Raw genomic sequence first — 19078 nt, forward strand, 5'->3', positions numbered from 1 at the left:
GGCTGACCGGTCACATTTGTGTCAATTTTCGGAGCGGCTCTGACAGGAAGTCGATCGGCCGCAACACAAACCGAACGGGATGTAAATTCGGCCAGCGGTTCACGTCTGAACTCGGTCGGGGCTTCAATATGTTCCCTGAGGCGAGATGCGGCCCGGGGCCCGGGACTGGCGGCTCGATGGACGGATATTGCCAATACCTGCTGTCGGAGGACTGTCAGGGTCTGTCAGGGGGCCGCAGCACGGCTGTCAGCGCTGACAGCGGCGCACTGACGAGCGATCGGTCAATCTGTGAATTCGCCGGACCCGTCCGGTGAGATCGGCGCCCGACGATCGGGTGGCTCAGCGATGCAGAATACATTAGGGGCAGCTTACGTAAAATCAAACAGGTTTCTGTTAAAGTTTTACAGTCACTTCGGGCCGAAGCAAAGGAATGCTTATGCGAGTCGCAGATAAAACTCAATATATAAGGACACCTGCCAATCACCTTAAAATCTAAATTGATTACATTTGCTTGCATTACATTTGCCAAAAAACCCTAAATTTGTGAGAATTATGTGATGCGTAGGCCAACCGTTGAATATTTATTCCGTACTTGAAAATGTTTAACTAAACTAGTCATTACTGTGGAATAAATAATATGCATACTGCCGTATATAAAAATAAAATGCATTTTTAGGCATTCTTTAGGCAAGAAAAAGATTATTGAAATGAATTCTTACCTTTTGATCGTGAATTCTTACGCAATCGGGTTCCTCTTGCGACTCGCCCGTTACCAAAACGTCGCTGGATCAATGTTTTCAGAAGTCTACGTTTTGAAATCTAGGCCTCATTTACATATTGTGATTCTTGCAGGTCCTGGGTCAGTTGCATGACTTTTGGGTGACATTTGTACCGCACTCGTCTTGAACTTGGTATCAGCTCTCTTTGGCCGAGACACTTTTGGTGTCTGATAGCAAACACGTTTAATAAATAGCAAACACGTTTTGTAAATTATTTTATCTGTGCCACGGTAATAATCACCTGAAGTATGATATTGACTTTCTGAGCTATGCAATTGTCTCGTCCATATGATTGTTCTGTCTATTCATATTGCTAGAAGTTAGAACCTATACGAATTCTTTCATTCTATTTGTGTCTTAGGTTTGATATGTTCTGTTCGCTACGAGCTGTTATGAGAGGCTTTGATTGCCCAGTAACAGTTCTGCCCTAGTCCCTACAAACGCACCTTTCGGCAATCATTCCGCGAGTCAGTGCCGCAGAGAGACGCCCGGGGATCGGTGTTTTCCCTGCACATTGATTAGCAATGATAACATCTGTGCCTCTTGTGCATCATAGCCGCGCACAGCCGAGGCGCCATGTGATGCGATTCTTTATTATCCTTCATCCCGGAGAAAGGAAAAGCATACAACGGTAACAGAACAAAAAGTTGGAAATACATGATTAAATAGACAAAACAGGGAGATATTTTGCTAATTTGCTAATAAATCATCATGGCTGCGGTGTCAATGAATTTTTGGTGACTGACGACGGCTTCGGCTCTGGTTTCCAAAAGCGACTTAGACTCCGACTCCGTTCAGAAGTCGGCCGACTCCGACTCCGACTCCGACTCCGCAGCCCTGTGAATCACGATATTGTTTTATTTAAAAACATATTCACCAATATTCAAAATAAAATTTGGCATGGCCTACAATCGCTAACAAAGGAATGAATGAAAAAATCGTAGGTCTTAAATCTTATCACAGTAGCTTCTGGGGTAAGAAGCCCATTAGTATGTGGGCCATGAACTCTATATGGAAATGGGCAAATGCAACATGACCTCATTACCTTTGTCATATGACGTATGTATATTCTGTAAATGCCTCCGCCTTTGATCAAAGAATACCTTTGATGCGTATACTTACATCAATACCGGTGTCGCATGAATTATGCAAGCGTAGCGCGTGACTTAGTGTCATTCAAGACTCTATAATTTGCTCTGCGTGGTGATGTCTTCAGCAGATACAAGTAGATACTTTTGCATGTGTCCATTTCAAAGCCCGTTTAGCTGCACTTTCGCTATCGTGTTTTATAATATGATGATTGATGCATACATAGGGCATGTGCACTTGGTTTATGACACAATGCCACACAATGCAGTTTTCTTGCTTGATTTATGCTTCGTCTTTGTCGCAAACTATTGAACGAAGTGTTTTTTTTTATAACCGAGCTTCATCATTTTACTTTTAGTAGCGTCATAACGACATAAAATTGTTATCGGATCAACATTATTCAGTAATAAAAGAAGCCAGACAGCAAAATGTTTAACCCAACTAGTCCACATATGTGTTATAATTATTTTTAAAAGGTCATGGTATTTTGAACTCGTGTTATGTGTGCCTAAGCATATTGAGTGCATTATGTGTACGTACATATGTGTTCCTCTGTTCTTGGCAACGTAAATGGGACGCCAGCTTCGGTCTAATTATTTCTGCCGTGGCGGACTCCGCTCACCCGTCGTACGCTGTGCTCGTAATGTCATTTACTTTGCTGGCCTCGGCGTCTTTTTCAAAGCTGTCTGCTGGACGCTGTTCGGGTGTAATGTAATTGTGGCACCCGGCACGATACAAGGTCATAAAGCAGTCCGAGCACCTCGTATATTCGGAGGCTGTGGCGCGAGACTGCACATTACTGATTATCCGAAGGAGCGCGGTGAACTACAGCGCCAGCAGTGATTAGTTAACGGAACAGCTTCCTATCTCGCCGTATTTCACCCAGACCTGAGTTATGTCGCAGGGCCTGCACCAAGCCATTTTAAAGCTATCCGGTCTCAAAAGTTCAAATCTCTCCACAATGCGAAATTCCTTCCCCTTCATCTTTTCTCCTAGGCGCTATCTACTTCCCAGCCGCTCGCTCTCTCTCTCTCTCTCTCTCTCTCTCTCTCTCTCTCTCTCTCTCTCTCTCTCTCTCTCTCTCTCTCTCTCTCTCTCTCTCTCTCTCTCTCTCTCTCTCTCTCTCTCTCTCTCTCTCTCTCTCTCTCTCTCTCTCTCTCTCTCTCTCTCTCTCTCTCTCTCTCTCTCTCCCTCTCTCTCTCTACCCTCCTTATCCACTCTCCCTGAGCACCTTCATGTCTCCCCGCTGCACTCTCGCCACCCTCCATCGCTGCGCTCATTTTCCTCCTAACGTCAAACTGTCCAGCAACTCAGCCGGCTGAGACAGCCAGTGGCCGTGGAGGCCGTTCGGCTCCTATATGGACGAGCCACCGTCGCGAGGCGCCCCCGGCGTTCGGCGTCGCTTCGGTGCCTCGCCCCCCGGCGCTCGGTGTCTGATCTGTGCGCCGCAAATCTGTGGCCTGACTCGAGTTCGACGGCGCCCTGTCCGTTGCAGCACGAACGATGCATACGTAACCACGCGACGACGAAAAGACGGATAAGATTATGGGATACGCGTTGTAGATCACTCTTCACAGCAAACTGCAAAGTTTGGAACATTGGAATATAAATGTAAAGTATCCATGACAGTTGAATAGCGACAACTCAAGAAACTCAAGATTACCAAGCGATATTTATTTTTAAATTACTTTTAAATGCACAAAGCTTTCGGTCACATACGACCTTGATCACTGTGTGAAACATTGTGAAACACAGTGATCAAGGTCGTATGTGACCGAAAGCTTTGTGTATTTAAAAGTAATTTAAAAATAAATATCGTTTGGTAATCTTGAGTTTCTTGACATTGGAATATGGAATTTGCCTGACACCAGCATGACGCATGAGGTGTCTTGTGAACATGACGAGTGTTTCGTTACCATGAAAGCTATGCTTCATGCATTAGTAATAAAAGGGGGATTTCTATTAAACAAAATTGGTTCAATTCAACTATCACATTCACATCACAGGAACTAAACAAATATGAGACCAGCATTGTATCTTCGCGGTAGTTGCCGATAACGTTGCCGCAGCACCACCCGGCGCCGGGCCTAAATAGCGCCACACATCTGCCCGGATGTAACGGCTGCTGCTCGCCTCTCTGACGTTGATAAAGGGTGGCTTTCGGACGCCGTCGGTGGCTCCGCGGACAGACCGTCCACCTTCACACGCTCAAAAGTGGTGCTCGGATGGGCGGCCGCTCCATTTTCGCCCACGGCGCAGCAAGATGATGGTGCGGCGGAGAGGGTGGTACGGCAGGGGAGGAGAGTGAAAACGCATTCATGGTGCAGTGCAGCGGTGACGGTGACTTAATAAAGCCGATGAGCACTTGAGTATTTATGCCTATACCAACTTACGTATCGCGAGCTTTGTTGCTTTAAAAAATGTTTCCGTGGTTGCATGTTATTTTACCGTTCAGTGGCGTTGCTGAAGACCCAAAATTGTTTACATAATCATCTCTTCAAGGCTTTGGAATTAAAATGTTTGGTTGGACGTTAGGAGGTTGATTCAAGTGTCTGATGGCAGCGATAAGCCATGGCCGTATTGGGTAAAGGTGCGAGACGCGCTGCTCATCAGGCTATTCGAGTTTGTAACCTGAAGAGTTGCGAGCCCAGCTCGGTATGGATTTTCCCGGTCATGCTGAGAAGGCCCTCAGAGCCTCCCCAGTATCTGTGTCTAAGAGCCCTCCCCTCCCCTCCGCGGCCGGGCCGTCTGACCTCAGTTCCGGCTAATCACCGGTGGGGTCGCCGCGAGCGGCGCGGCCCAGCGGGCGACGTCCGGTGCTCGTGACCGATGGCGCGCACCGCCTCTGGCACCTCCGCCCCTGACGAGCCGCAATGACCCGGCGCGGGGGTCACTGACCCCCCAGACCTGTCTCCGGGCCATGGTGGCAGGCTCAACAGCAGTTAGTAGCGGCCGTCTGACCACTTATGGCTGCCAAAGTGGAATTGGTTTGATGGCTGTGGTGGAGACTTGGACGGTGTTCAATCCAATTGGGGAAGTTTGGCTTCCCAGAGGAAGTAACTTCTTAGTTTACTTGTGGAATCGACAGCTAACTTTGGATATCTGGCCAGGAAACAAGAGGCTGAGACCGCGAAGGCGATGCCGGTATTCTCAGAGGAGGCAATCTGATTAAACGTGATGGAACCAAAGCAAGGCTGCGTTCAAAGCCGACCCGAGGATTTAATTGAAAGGTCAGTGAGGTCTATTTCGGCTTCGGCTGCCGGTTCGTTCGGCTTCGGCGGCGTATGGTATAGGCCAGGTGGAGGAGACGCTTTTAATTAGCGCTCGCTTAATTGGGGTACGCTTTAAATGTCACCCAAGTAGGAGGTCCTGCTAGTTTAGGATTGATATTCACCATTGTGTCATATGCCAGTTAATCATATTGAACATGAGCACTAACAAGACGTAAAGGAAAGTTTGAAAATAGGAGGAAAGTTTTAAAAGTTATCTGAATACCTAACAATGCCTATGCAATATGCATGGCTTTTGCAAAAGTGCTGCGTCGATTTTGCTAGCAATTGACTGGTGACGATTTGTTCGTTATGAAGAATATGTAAACAGCTTGAAGCATGAACATTGGGTAGTGATTCACTAATTTCCTGTTTCAGCGTTTAGTCAACACTGTGCCACATCTTATTAACTGCGTGTCGTCATGTAACATACAATGCAATCACAGGTCATTGCACGCCCCAGACTCGCCACCAATGACAGCGCACCTCATCAAACACCGAAATTCATTTCCCGAAACAATTTTCGCACGCTATTCCACAAACGAGCACCGGCCGCATAGAACGACCTCCATCCAGGAGGTCGCCCAAATGAGGTCCTCGCTCATCACCATTGAGGCCAGTGCGGCAGAGCACCGTCGCTGCGCCACAATGGGCGCCACTGCGTGACAACTGTGCCGCCGCTCAGTGTCGCCGAGCTATATTGCCGTCCATTTGTTTACCCGCCGGTCGTGGTATGGGTGCGCCCGTGCTGCCGATGGCGACATTACTTACCGGTGGTGGCAGCGACACCGCCGCCGTCGCCTACCGACGTCGGGCTGCTTTGGCCGCTGATTTGATCACGGAAATGCATGGCGGGAGATCGGAGTAAGGACGAGCGGGGCGGAAAGATCAGACATTGCGACGTCAGTCTTGTGATTTCTTGGGCAGATTACGTTAGGATATTGTGAGTTTTTATGCCCAACTTATCGCTACTTTAGCTTATTGCTTTGTTGTCTGAAGGGATAAATGTTTATTTCAGTAGTGTTCAATTGAGCTCTGAGTAATGTTTGTAACTACATTCTGCAGAATAAGAACCTAACTAAACACAAGCTTTCTGGAAGTGTTCTTAGCATTAGTAGTTTCTACTGTCCGTAAGAGCTGTCCAAGTTGCTCGACGTAATTTGGCTCTCCATTCGGCCCTGCAGCTGGCCTCCTCTCACCACAGGTCTTACCACCTCACTTTCCCACACCTCTCCCCACAGGGAATACAACCATCGCCCCAGCTCACTATATCTTCCCCCTCCTTCCCTAGGTCACCCATAACCTCAACTCACCTATACATGATCTGCCCCTTCCGCCCCCAGGGAGACACCTGCTGCTGGATCTGTGACCGGTGCGAGCCGTACGAGTACGTGCTGGACGAGCACACGTGCCGGGACTGCGGCCACGGCAGCTGGCCGTACGATGACAAGCTCTCCTGCTACCAGCTGGAGGTGCAGTATATGAAGTGGAGCTCGCCTCTCTCTGTCGGCCCCATCGTCATCGCCGTGCTAGGTACGGACTGCAGGCGCTCTGCAGCGCGCGCGGAGGCGTGATTACAGCCGTACGACGGCCGACTGATTTACCCATCTGTCCTGCAGACGAGCCCGCCTCTATTTCTGTGACTATAATGGCAAATTATTCACTGATAACGACCGTTAACGTCGTCTCCTCAATGCATGCTTTATGTGTGTAGCGCAGGGCATATGCCGGGGCAATCGGCCGGTGTGTTTTCTTAACAACAATGATGGACGCAGGTTTCCATTATTTGTGGATAATCACAAGCAATGGGCAAAGCAAATAAGCTTGCAGTTTTGTTTTTCGTAAAAGCATCCTATTGCACTTGTGTGCATTATCAGGGTAATAGTAGCTCGTAGGCGTTCGTATCTATGACACACATAGGTACATACCATTTATTTTGCACTGCACATTGTACAGTGCACACCTATGGCAATCGTTGAAATAGGTATCAAACTCCCTTATCGATCGATGAAAATGCAATCTGAATTTGTGTGTGGCATTTGTGTTTCTACACTTCTCACTCATCTTTTTATATACTTTTGAGTTTATCTTTATCGAACTCAAAGTGCTTGCATGCATGAAGTTGAGGTTTTGGATTCAAATTCAGTACGTCAGTTGTGGCAAACGGCTTTACCGTTGCGACTACATTTTCATCGTAAGCGTGATTGGCCCCGTTCTTTTCCTCAATTTTTCAACAATAGGTATACGGTATCTTCTATGACGTCGGTAGTGATCTGCGATAATGTTGAGTGTTTTTTTTTTGTGACGCTGCTGATTTCAGGACAGAGATAATGCTTCCTGTCACGTGCCTTGAAATGTGCTGCCTCTCGGTCAGATATCCGTTGGTACAAACCTCTGATAAAAAACATCGCTAGGAATATCAGTCGTCCGCTGGTCTTATCTGTCGCTCACCAAATTCCTCTCCCGATTGCAAACTTCAGAATCCATCTAACTCCATCAAATGGAATTGTAGCTCTACAGACGTTCTCAGTCGTGCCCGTCCATTTCTGATGAGGGCGGCCGGCTCAAATACTGCAGACAAACGACAAACACGCGTGCCTCCGCTGTTTGCGCAGGGATTCTGCTGACGCTGCTAGTGATAGCGCTGTTCCTGCGGCACGACGACACACCGATCGTGAAGGCGTCTGGCCGCGAGCTGAGCTACATGCTGCTGGCCGGCATCCTCATCTGCTACCTCAACACGTTCCTGCTGCTCACCAAACCGAGCGCCGTGGCGTGCGCCCTGCAGCGCGTCGGCATCGGGCTGGGCTTCTCGTTCATCTACGGCGCTCTCTTTACCAAGACCAACCGAATCTCCCGCATCTTCTACTCGGCGTCGCGCTCGGCGAAGCGACCGAGCTGTATCAGCCCGCGGTCTCAGATTGTGATCGCCACGCTGCTTATCAGCGTCCAGCTGCTGGGTACGCTGGCCTGGTTGGTGGTGGAGCCTCCCGGCGTGCGCTCCTACTATCCGGACCGCAGCGAGGTCATCCTCAAGTGCCGCATCAAGGACTCGTCGTTCCTGGTGTCGCTCGTCTACAACATGGTGCTGATCGTCGTGTGCACCGTGTACGCCGTCAAGGCGCGCAAGGTGCCCGAGAACTTCAACGAGACCAAGTTTATCGCCTTCACCATGTACACGACATGCATCATCTGGCTGGCGTTCGTGCCCATCTACTTCGGCACGGGGAACTCGTTCGAGGTGAGTCATGACACAACCGACACTTCGGGGTTTTTGTCATGACAGGTCAGTAATTAGCTATAAATATGTAATGCAATATCCCTCGCGACCATGTGAAATGTGTATGCATGAACACAAATGCTTTACGTGGCACCCTGGCCCACAGCTATTCAATCAGGATATTATATGTAGTAATTTTGAATTCGCTCATTTTAACCCGCGCACCGACGGGGGTCTGCGCCAACTTCGCACCGACGGGTGGGGGCGGATGACCGCCCCCCTGAGATCTCGAGAACGAAGCAAGATAGCGACAAGCGGTAAACGGCATCGGATACGCACGGCCAAGATCTACAATTTTTACAAAGGTCGTTTTCAGGTCAGGTCAAAGATGACGTCACAGGGGTCGAAAAAGTCAAAATGGCGGCGCTAGATATGGAGAGAGTTTTTCTCGAATAACTTTCGAATTAGTCAAGATAGGAACAAACTAAGGGCATCATCGTGATCCTCTCTACAATCCGCATCGAATGATATATATGTTGACCTCGAAAGGTCAAGGTCAAAGGTTGACCTCAGGTCACGTGACCTCGAGGTCATCACGTATATCATTCGATGCGTCTTGACGAGCTGAACACAATGAGACCATCTACGCGTATGTATCTTGTTCCTGTACGGAGTTATTGGCCAAAAACCTTTGGTGACCTTTGATGACGTCACATGACCTCACAGCTGCCCAACAGCAAAACAGACCTCAAGGTAGTGAAGGTTGATCGTATATGAAGTCATGTATGGTATATGGGGCCATTCCGACCCGTTTTAGTGGTAAAAACAGGGAGTTGATTTTTCCCCCATTGACTTATAATGGGGAGGTCGCGAAATTGACCTGACCTTAGGTCACCGATATCAAAATTCCGAGATATACAAATTGTAGCTACTAATGACTTGATAATATCCTGCGACTTTCAAAGGCCTCCGACATCTACTGTAGCTCTGGCACGGTGACAAAGTTGCAAAAAAGTGACTTGAGGCTGGATCATTCAAAGTGACCTGGTGACCTGACCTTAAAAGGTAGGAGGTTCAAACCTGCACACCATGTGTAAAATTGATGAGGTTATAGTCATACCAAATTTCGCGGCGCTACGCACCGTGGTTTTCCCGCTATTCGCGAAAAACCTCAGGGATATCCGCCTCCCCCCCCCGTCGGTGCGAGGGTTAAAGAAACGGCACCCAAAATTTAAATCCGCGATAAACAATTCCTAAAACATGTCACGGGCTTAACACTACCCCTGCTCGCTGCTCAGGACATCTAGCTCTCTCCCCATCATGAACTGGCGGCGGCCCAGGGGAGCGCCTGATGTCATGTCACGTGAGCAGCGCTATCTCGGTCCGTTGTTTATTGTTTCGCCGGCTCGGTGTGGTTGTCGACCGAGCGCCCATTCCGAGCCATGACGGTCCTGCGCAAACTGACGGCAGGCAGCTATTGCCATTTCAGACGGTAAATATTGGCCATAGGACCGACCACGGCCGCCGGACACCGGTCGGGGACACATAATATCCCTGCCCGCGGGCCGATTCGCCTTTCAGAATGTTGATTTCCGCAGTAATGCACCGCCAAGTCTGTAGGTAACATGTAATTTTTGTGTTTCATGGGGCTCTGGCAGGGAATGGCTATGGATTTATGACCAAATGCACCATCGATGCATACTTTGCTTTTTTGCACAAATAACAGGCATGCACGTATGTAAGCGACCAATATGCAATGCATATGCATCTTTGATAGGATGAGCCATCCGGAGTCCAATGCAGTTACAATCAAGTGAGGTTACCCACATATTGAATCAAGGAGCTGCGTTCGACCTTACACTTCGTTCACTCAGACCAGATTGGGTTTGTTCGTAGCTTGAGCTGACACATGCCTTCCCAGTTACCGCTAGGCCTATGTGTCTTCATTTTCCCCTTCTCGGCTGTGATTGCGGCGTGGCATTTCTGTCAACGTTAGTTACCTCCAACGCTGTCACGGTGTTACTGTGATTCCAAGAACGGGCTCCGTCAGTTGGTTTGCCCCTGAATTATTTGGAGTGCAGTGGAAACTATCATATGATCACGTTATCTACGCATTAGAAAATCTCTGCTGGGGATTCCATTTTAAAATCCGTTTAGTACTCTGTTCTGTTGTTGTTCACAGTCGAGATGGCGTCTCTGACTCAATGGACATGTTGCAGGTTCAAATCACCACGCTTTGCGTGGCCATCAGTTTGTCGGCGTCGGTGGCTCTCATCTGCCTGTACGCGCCAAAGATATACATCATCGTCTTCCACCCGGAGAAGAACGTGCGGAAGTTGACGATGAACAGCGCCACGTACCGGAGGGCGCTCACCAGCTCGACGGCGCAGTCCATCAACCACGGTGAGTCCGCGGTGTCAGTGATTATTCAGTCCCGGCAAACAGTTCCCGGCGCTGCCAGGCTTCTGGTTAACAATCTGTGTGTCCCGGCAAACAGCCATACCGTCTTCGGTTCAGTAAGGCAGTATCTGATAAACAGCCAGCCAGTGGCTTCGGCGCACAATTAAGGTCATGGCCATGGGTCAAGTTAGTCCCATGGGCAAACCGCCAGTAAGTCCCTTGCAGTGAGTCCTTTGGAACAGTCAGTCACAGTCACTGGACGGTTGAGTCAGTCCGCGGACTTCGAGGTGTACGATCACCGCCAGTCCCCGAACATGCAGTGGTACTCAGCTTCTCAGCCCCACGGCCAATAACACTGAGATGTGAGGTGGCATTCATGTATAACGTGCTGGGATTTCGACCACGACCGGACCTTATCCTGTGAATCACCTCCAATGAGCTCCGGCCCTCAGCGGTGCTCAGCTCAACAGATGCCATGAATCTTGGGATACGGTTAGAGATTCGCCGCATGAGGTACTTGATAGCAGTTTGGCCCTTAGTGAATTTTCCAGATCCTTAGCAATTATTTTTTGTGAAAGTAAATGAGCGGAATTAGAATGTAAGTTTTATTGTAGATGAAACCAAATGAAATAACATTTTAACCTGCTCAGTAATGATCAAAATAGCTCGTAGCGTTTGATGAAGTTGCTGTGGGAATGGCACCAGGCCATGCAACTTTTTATCATGGAGCCAAAATAGTGTGGTCAATGTCTAATAACTCGTTACATCAAATGGGATCAATTGGATAGTATACCTACAGTCTACCATCCCAACCATTAGTATATTGCACGATGACATTTTATGTGCTGTGAGTAAAACATCCTCCAATAGAACTCAATTTCCCCGTATAGAAGAGATTCCCTAACTGATTCCCCTTGGTCCCGGCGACGGATGGTATGAGTTGTCGGCTCGCCTCACTGATGCGTTGTCCCGCCGGGCGCTGAGCGGCGCTCCTGATTGTCAAAGTTGCCCCGCTCTCGGGCCCGGTCGACCTTTGGTCTGTTTGAGCGGCGGCTCTGGGTAGCCGGAGCGACATCGGTCGTCGGCACTTGTCCGCCGCCGGCCAATCCTCAGGAGACGTCCTCGGGTCGCCCGTCGACGCCCAGTGAGAAAAGTTGGTCGGCCCTCCTCTCGTCTTTGTTTGACAGCCGTCCGACCGGCAGTGGCGCCGCTCTGTTTGACATCCACCCTGTGTTTTTACTGTCCGAATCGAGTCATTTTGTCTTCGTTGGCTCGCGGTGTATAACCAATCATCCGATGGAGCGCCACCTGCGTGACATGTTTACAAATAGCTTCCTGCGCACTCAAACGTGTGATTGGGTTCCGGGAACACACTGTTCGTTCACACTTGCGAAATATTTGAAAACAAATTTCACATGTTATGGTTCTCATTCGCCATGTTCTGTTCAAGCTCTTGTTTTTCCTAATTTCGTTCCATAAAACGTTCCGTCTAATTAAAAACGTTTTGCCGTTTTGGAAGGCTGCGGACTCATAAATTCTGCATCCCGGCGTTGTTGAAGCTCATCGCTAACCATCCTTATAGACCTTTCTGGCTCGGACTGGATCAGACCAAATGATGTGCTGAACAGTGTGATCAACTCCTGCCAACTTAGGCTCTGCAGGGATTCACCTGTTGAATGCTCCTCTATTCCGGGGCGCCCGTATCTGAGCTGCCGGCAATTCATCGGGCACTTCCTGAGCATCGCGTGGGCTATAATGGTTTTACGGAGGTACTAACAGGTTTATGCTCGGACCCTATAACGGTACCTTCTGTTGTGTACATACATGAGTGTGGCGTGTGAGTCTGTGTGCCAGTGACGTCAGAGAGTTGTGTCGTGACGTCACTGGATCACGAAACTCGCGTCCATGCCACGAGTCACGATAGTTCCATGTCCCATTGCCGTAGGCCGGATCGTCACGAAATAAAGTTGCACGTTCACGCTGTTCATCGGTCTCGATTTGTGGAACTTTGGAATCTCGATGAGTGAATTGGCTCTTATTGAACTGCGGTGTGAGTAGCATGTGATGTTTTATTCTTATGACTGAGTCTGGGTAGAATGCAGAAACAGGAACAGTTTATAAAAAGTTGAAGTTGGAATAATTACTATGGTTGTTTTTATACATATGATCATTTATTTGCCATTTACTTGCCAGTAACTTATATATAGAAATGCTTGAAATGCTGCCAATTGAAGCTATCGGATTTTCATTAATCTCGCGAGCGCGAATTCGTATAAAAAGCGGACGTAAAAAGACTAACAGCTATCTAACACTGCAGCTGCTTTAACACTGCAGCGTTAGGCTCTTCTGGCTCGCTTTTCTCGCTTGATGGGCCGTATTTATCACGTGCCGATGCAAATGGGTCTTGGCAGGACCATAGCGCTGCTTAATGTAGCACTCGCTGAACACTAATTGAAACACATAATTATAAGCAAATTATGATGCTTTAACTGTCGTCAGAAATTAAATGAATGAAAATCATTACAGAGCCTGGGAATTCAGCAGCAGCGTGGTGAGAGCAATAGCAGCTGAAATTATGGAAACCGCTGCAATGGATATTTAGTTGCCGGCGATGGCTGGGCTCCGTTGAAAATTAGGACGGGACGCTGAAACAGTCCTTTAAACGCTGCTGAGAGACCCACAGGGTTGCTGGTTACGTAATATAATAGTGAAATATCAAAGAAATAATACGTTTATAGTGTGGGAATTTAGGCTGCATTCACTCCCATCATAAACGAACTGAGTCGAGTTTCATCTTCACTTTAGATCGCTGTGGGCTGTGGCTATACTATAGGAATATCAGTAAATAAAATCGAAGCTGCTAGAAAAGATTGCTTATATGCTTGGGTGAAAGAATGATCTTCATGATCTCCCATGCAGAGGTCATTTATGCACTCAGCAGCTATGCAGCTATGCAGTTTTTTCGTGCTACCTGACGTCAGCACTGTCACGTGACCTCTCCAATCCCTATTATTGTTTCGTGAGAAAATACAAAAAATGCTGAAGTAGCGCTGGAATTTAAATTATCCCAATAAAACGTCCCATGAAAAAGAACATCATGTTCCATGCTGGGCTGGTAAATGAGACGATTTAGAAATCAGTATTTTGCCATGCCGTTCTAGACCAATCAGGGGGCGAAACGACGAGCAGCCCAATAGCTCATAGCCGCCCCTCTTCGGTCGAGACGCACTATTTGGAAAACGATAAGTCCAGGGAGGGTTGATATTTCTTGATTCTTCAGAAAATAGGTAGCGCTATCTCATTGCAATAACCAGAAACTCTCAGACAACAGCTCATGTTGAGTTACGTCAGCCAAAGCTCTTCAATGGTAATGAAGCCTGACATGAAAACATGAAATACGCAATAACATGTTAAATATATATATATATATATATATATATATATATATATATATATATATATATATATATATATATATATATATATATATATATATATATATATATTTCCACCTCGAGTTTCTCGGAAATAAGTTTAGACACGCTTGTGCAATTCCTTCCATTCATGTAGAAGTTACTTCTGAACTCCCCGCAAACAAGCAAACGAACGCATTTCTTGCCGCTGAAGTTGTGAAACTCGCATGTTTTCTCCGTCTGCTGCGTTCTGTATTTCTCAGCCAACGATAATTTTCGCACACCCTCGCAAAGGCCCACAACCGCAGCGCTAATAAGTGCGCCGAACGCTTAACCTGGTTCCTCCCCTTTCATCGATCCGCCGAACTTATGTGTATTCTGACAAATGATATCTGCGCGCGACCCTTATCGGCGCCGACACTGCTCATCGGCCGCCGTCCGGGTCGCCGGGTCGGGATCCAGGAACGCCGCTGCAAAAGCAGCGCCGGGCTGCCTTTGACTGTCGGCCTGAGGCCATTCAGGTCGGGCTGACAGCGCCATTATCCGAGCGCCGACAGCCGCGGGTCGGCATCGGCTTACGGGCGCCGCGCCGCCGCCCATCGTCAGACAATCCGCCAGCCGCCCGCCGACCCATTGTCGAGCACCCGGAAACGTACTGCGGATCGCCACCGGCACGCCCCAGAGGCTCAATACTCGGCTGCACTTGGGATAGGTTAGGTACCGTGGGCGTCTGTTTTGGGAAAACGTAGAGCGGATCAGAGGCCGTGCTTCATCAGTTGATTGTAATTTATCAGACGAGTTGTATTTGTGAGAAGTAATAGAGTTGAGTAGAATACAGGAGTCGGGAAATCTTCCCGACGCAAATCTTCCCGGCGTATGACGAAAATATTTATTTAATAATGTGCTTCCACGAAGTATCCCTATTTCCTTTGGTCTTTTCTCGCCCTCGGTCTTCAAAGCCGACTTCCATCGGTGGTGGAATTGCCTCTGCGATAATTTATAATCAAAGTCAATCGGATGCTGCACGGTTCACCGCCTGCTGCAGTTATCGTCACTATACGATTCTATACGATTCTATACGATTCTACCCTGGCCTTATTGACCCCGATCGTCAAATTTGCACGTAATGCAGCCCGGTCTGGACCGCCCTATTACGATGCTATGACTGCTACAGACACTATGGAAACTGAGGACTCTTCGACCAGGTGTTGATGCGCGATACTGGCTTTGAACCTCATGACCCCCGTTACTGGATAATTCTGATGAAGATATGGCACTGTTGTCGCACTAAGTGGACAAGTAAATCTACGCCAGAATATTGACAGGGAAGGGAGCATTCATTGCCAATACATGACATTCCTGGAAGGCTGCAGTGAATTATGGACGGCAATGCTCGGCGGATTAACTGGTAGGGTTATACGGTTCCAGCAATAATAATGAAAACACAATAAATCCAATCACTGTACCAATTAACGTTGACTAGGAAACAGCGTTCGGTATATAGGCTGTGCCGCAAGGCACCGATGTCGGCCGGCGCAGCCTACAGTCCAGTTGCCGCCTGAAGCGTGGCTGCAGTGAAAGCAGTGGGCACCAATAGAGTCATGCATAAAGTTAGCCCTGCTGGCAAGCACGACATGCTTCTGATGCATTCTCGTCGGCCTGAATCAACTGGCTTGGGCCAAGAGGATTTTGGCGCTCAGCTATACATTGTTACCAAATAAAAACCATCTAGAAAGGCAGCGGGGACTTGGGCTTATGACGACAATGAAGCCATGCGACAGCTCAACAGAGATCAATGAAGCCAACAGCCTGTCTACCTTATGAAGTATGTGTCACTGATGATAAATGAACAGGTCGCGTCCAGACTGCCCGGGGTCGACAGCCATGACGGCCAAGGGCCGGGGCCGGGAACCCAACACCACCCGCCCCACGCGCCAGGGTGGGCCGCCGCCGCCGCCACCGGCATCAGCATTTATTTATGGTGATGACTATGGTAATTAGGGATCATTGGATTTGCGATTCGCCCTTCTGTTGTGCATTCCGGTGGCGCACCATCGATCCCTTTCATGATGTGGTTTGGTAAAATAATTATCCCCCACCAAGGCCGCGGGTACGCTATACAACCAATAACACCACACAAGCGGTTAAAAGGGGGTTTGTATGATGCTCCAGCTTTCTTTCTTAACCACCAGGTTTCCCTAGAAACAAGGATAGACACACTAGACGTTTTTACAAGGAAATGGCAAAGCGTTGTTATTGAGCAGCCCAGAGGCCACATTGTCACGTTAAGGAGGTCACGATCGCGTGTTTCAACATTTCACTGATGAGATCAGACAGCAAAAAGCTGAAGGATAGCCTTCGGTCACAAGCATGTTGCAAAATCAAAACTGAATGCTACTATGCATAAGAATCCTTTGGTGGGTCACGAAGAATGTACTTGATCATAAAATATTTATATGACAGGTCAACAAAGGTCATTACTCAAAAGTTAGGACAGGAACAATTACAATGCATTGTCATTACTTTCGTATGATTGCATAACCTTTGTGAACATTGTACATTGGCTGCTGACTTTTTTACCTGTATAGGAGTCTTACCTGATAACCGTCTACCCCTGGTAAATTAGTGTTACATACCTAGCGTAATACAGCCCTAGCAAAAAAAATCTGAGCTGTTTTGGAAACGAAGAAGTTGTCAACGTGTTGACTATCAGAAAGCTAACCCATATGCACAAATCCGCTATGTAAGAAAGATAAAGCACGAAACGTGTGACTAATTGCTAATTAGTATACAGATGGTGGTGTCCCATTCCGCCATCCACCTGCACTACCTGATGACATTTTCATGTCTAATATTAATCGGTGAGACCATATAAACTGTCATGTCCATTTATTCAGAAACTTATGAGCTACCAACCATCAACTTTCCCTCCTTTCATCATTTAGCGATTCACGTCAAACGACCAAAATAGTCACCTTGTCCCTGGAGACCACCGCGACGTCTCAGTCTACACCTACCCAAAGTCATTATCGGGCAGACAATGGCACAAAACTTGTCGCATCTGGTGGGAGCCCACCCCTGGGGTTTTCGCGGCGGCCGGGGGACCCGTTCGATCCGCGCCGCGCGACTGTCTCACGGCCGCCAAAGCTGCCGGGATCGATTCCAGGTCACCGCCGGGGAATCGACCCGAGGCAGCTGCTCGACCGGCCGGCCCTGGCCCCAGGGAGGGGGAGGGGTAGGGACTGACCGCGGGGGAGGGGCGCGGGCCGGTCAGTCGACCCGGTCTACCGGGAGTCCCTAATAAGAGCACACACCTGCCACCCAGGCTGCCGTCAGTGCCACTTTCCGACATCGGTAAACGAATGAATTGCTGAGTGGGAGGGTGACATTGGGCGCTGTGATCGACGGTGAGAATAGGATCGATCGCCATTGACCACAGCTCAGTAACAATTCGATTTCAGTGTTCGATCTCACGGCATTAGAGGCTCGCCTTGACTTTGAAGGTCAGTGATGATACAGATGTGGTACTGTTTTGTTCACATCGTTCCACAGCAGTTTGCATTGAATAAACAAGAATGCATGAAAAAAATAGCAAATAAGTTGAAAATGGAAAAAGTTTATATGTTGTAAGTGGCTCAACCAAACAGGAACACCTGTCTGTGTTCACCCAGCTAATGCTTTCAACAAAAACAGCATGTCTGATAAAGGTCAAAGCTTGCATCCTATTCACCGTAAAATAGTTCGCTTTTTGTGACGATTCAGTCCGCGCCTAAGATCGTATGCTCATGCATTTGATCACCTATACTAAGAAACGGCTGCTCCGTCTTTTCGCTGATTGTTATCAATGACCATGTGGGAAATATATTGGGCACTTTTTACGGTTTGGATGGTAAAAGCAGTACCTAGTGCTCAAATTAGATTTCTTAACCCTCGCCGGCACAGGCCATTTTGAGTCCTTCGACGGCACAAGGGGGGGGGGGGTTGGTACGACCCCCCCTCGCGTTTGGCCCCCCTGATCGAGCTAGAGCTTCGCGGAAAAAAACGAGCGTGTTGCCCGTCACGAGAGGAAGCCGATGATACCCAATTTTAAGGTCCTAGGTCATCGGGTGACCTTCCAGGTCAGGTCAATGACCCGAAAACCGGGAAAATCGGGACATGTTAGAAAGTCGTAAAGTGTGGCTGCTATTTGGTTTTCCGGGGCGCTGATCACGAATATCGTGTTAGTTTTGATCAGAGATGATGTCTTTAAGCATTTAGACCAGGTCGGGTCAGGTCAGGTCAGGTCAACCGGTAGGGGTTGTGACGAGCAGACATGTGCTTGGATCCGGGAAAATGGATCTGAGATCCGATCCCATGGATCCCGATCCGAGATCCATTCAGATCATAGATCCAACCCCTCAATTTTGTCGAGAGATCTACTGGGATCATAGATCTGACCCATCAATTTTGTCGATAGATCCACTCGGATCATAGATCTGCCTCCCCAATTTTGTCGTGAGATCCATTGGGATCATAGCTCATAGGTGCTCATAATGTTTACAACTTTCTTGCATAAGAAGTTATGAATACCAAAGTATGGTTAGAAACAAGCAATCTGATACAAAGGCCATATTAGTAAGGGCATCCAGTTACATTAAACAGAATATAAAATAAAGGAGGCTCATGACAGTCACAACTTGAGTGAATTGAGTGACATGAAGATTGTTCACATACCAACAGAAAAGTTTGCATTAACAATTAACATACAGGTAAGTAATGACTAATTAACAATACATTACTAGGTAGGTAGATCACAATTAATGTTAGAATCTACATACCTAATGATAAGACAATCTTGCATTAGACAACCATGAGGCTTTCCAGCTAACACAATTGATTGATAAACAATAAAAGATGATATTGACACCT

The 19078-nt window shown here is 47.9% G+C and overlaps 1 protein-coding gene across 1 annotated transcript in view; it reads left to right on the plus strand.

Moving 5' to 3' along the window:
• Positions 1–19078, plus strand: part of LOC122384020 (metabotropic glutamate receptor-like) — a 75882-nt gene that overhangs the window by 45949 nt on the left and 10855 nt on the right. The window contains exons 6-8 of the mRNA XM_043370980.1: positions 6481–6670; positions 7753–8378; positions 10577–10760. Coding sequence (XP_043226915.1) covers positions 6481–6670; positions 7753–8378; positions 10577–10760 — 1000 coding nt within the window. The remainder of the gene's footprint in view (positions 1–6480; positions 6671–7752; positions 8379–10576; positions 10761–19078) is intronic.

The sequence above is a fragment of the Amphibalanus amphitrite genome, unplaced genomic scaffold (genome assembly GCF_019059575.1).
Source record: "Amphibalanus amphitrite isolate SeventyFive unplaced genomic scaffold, NRLGWU_Aamphi_draft 000179F_arrow, whole genome shotgun sequence".
Lineage (NCBI taxonomy): Eukaryota > Metazoa > Arthropoda > Thecostraca > Balanomorpha > Balanidae > Amphibalanus > Amphibalanus amphitrite.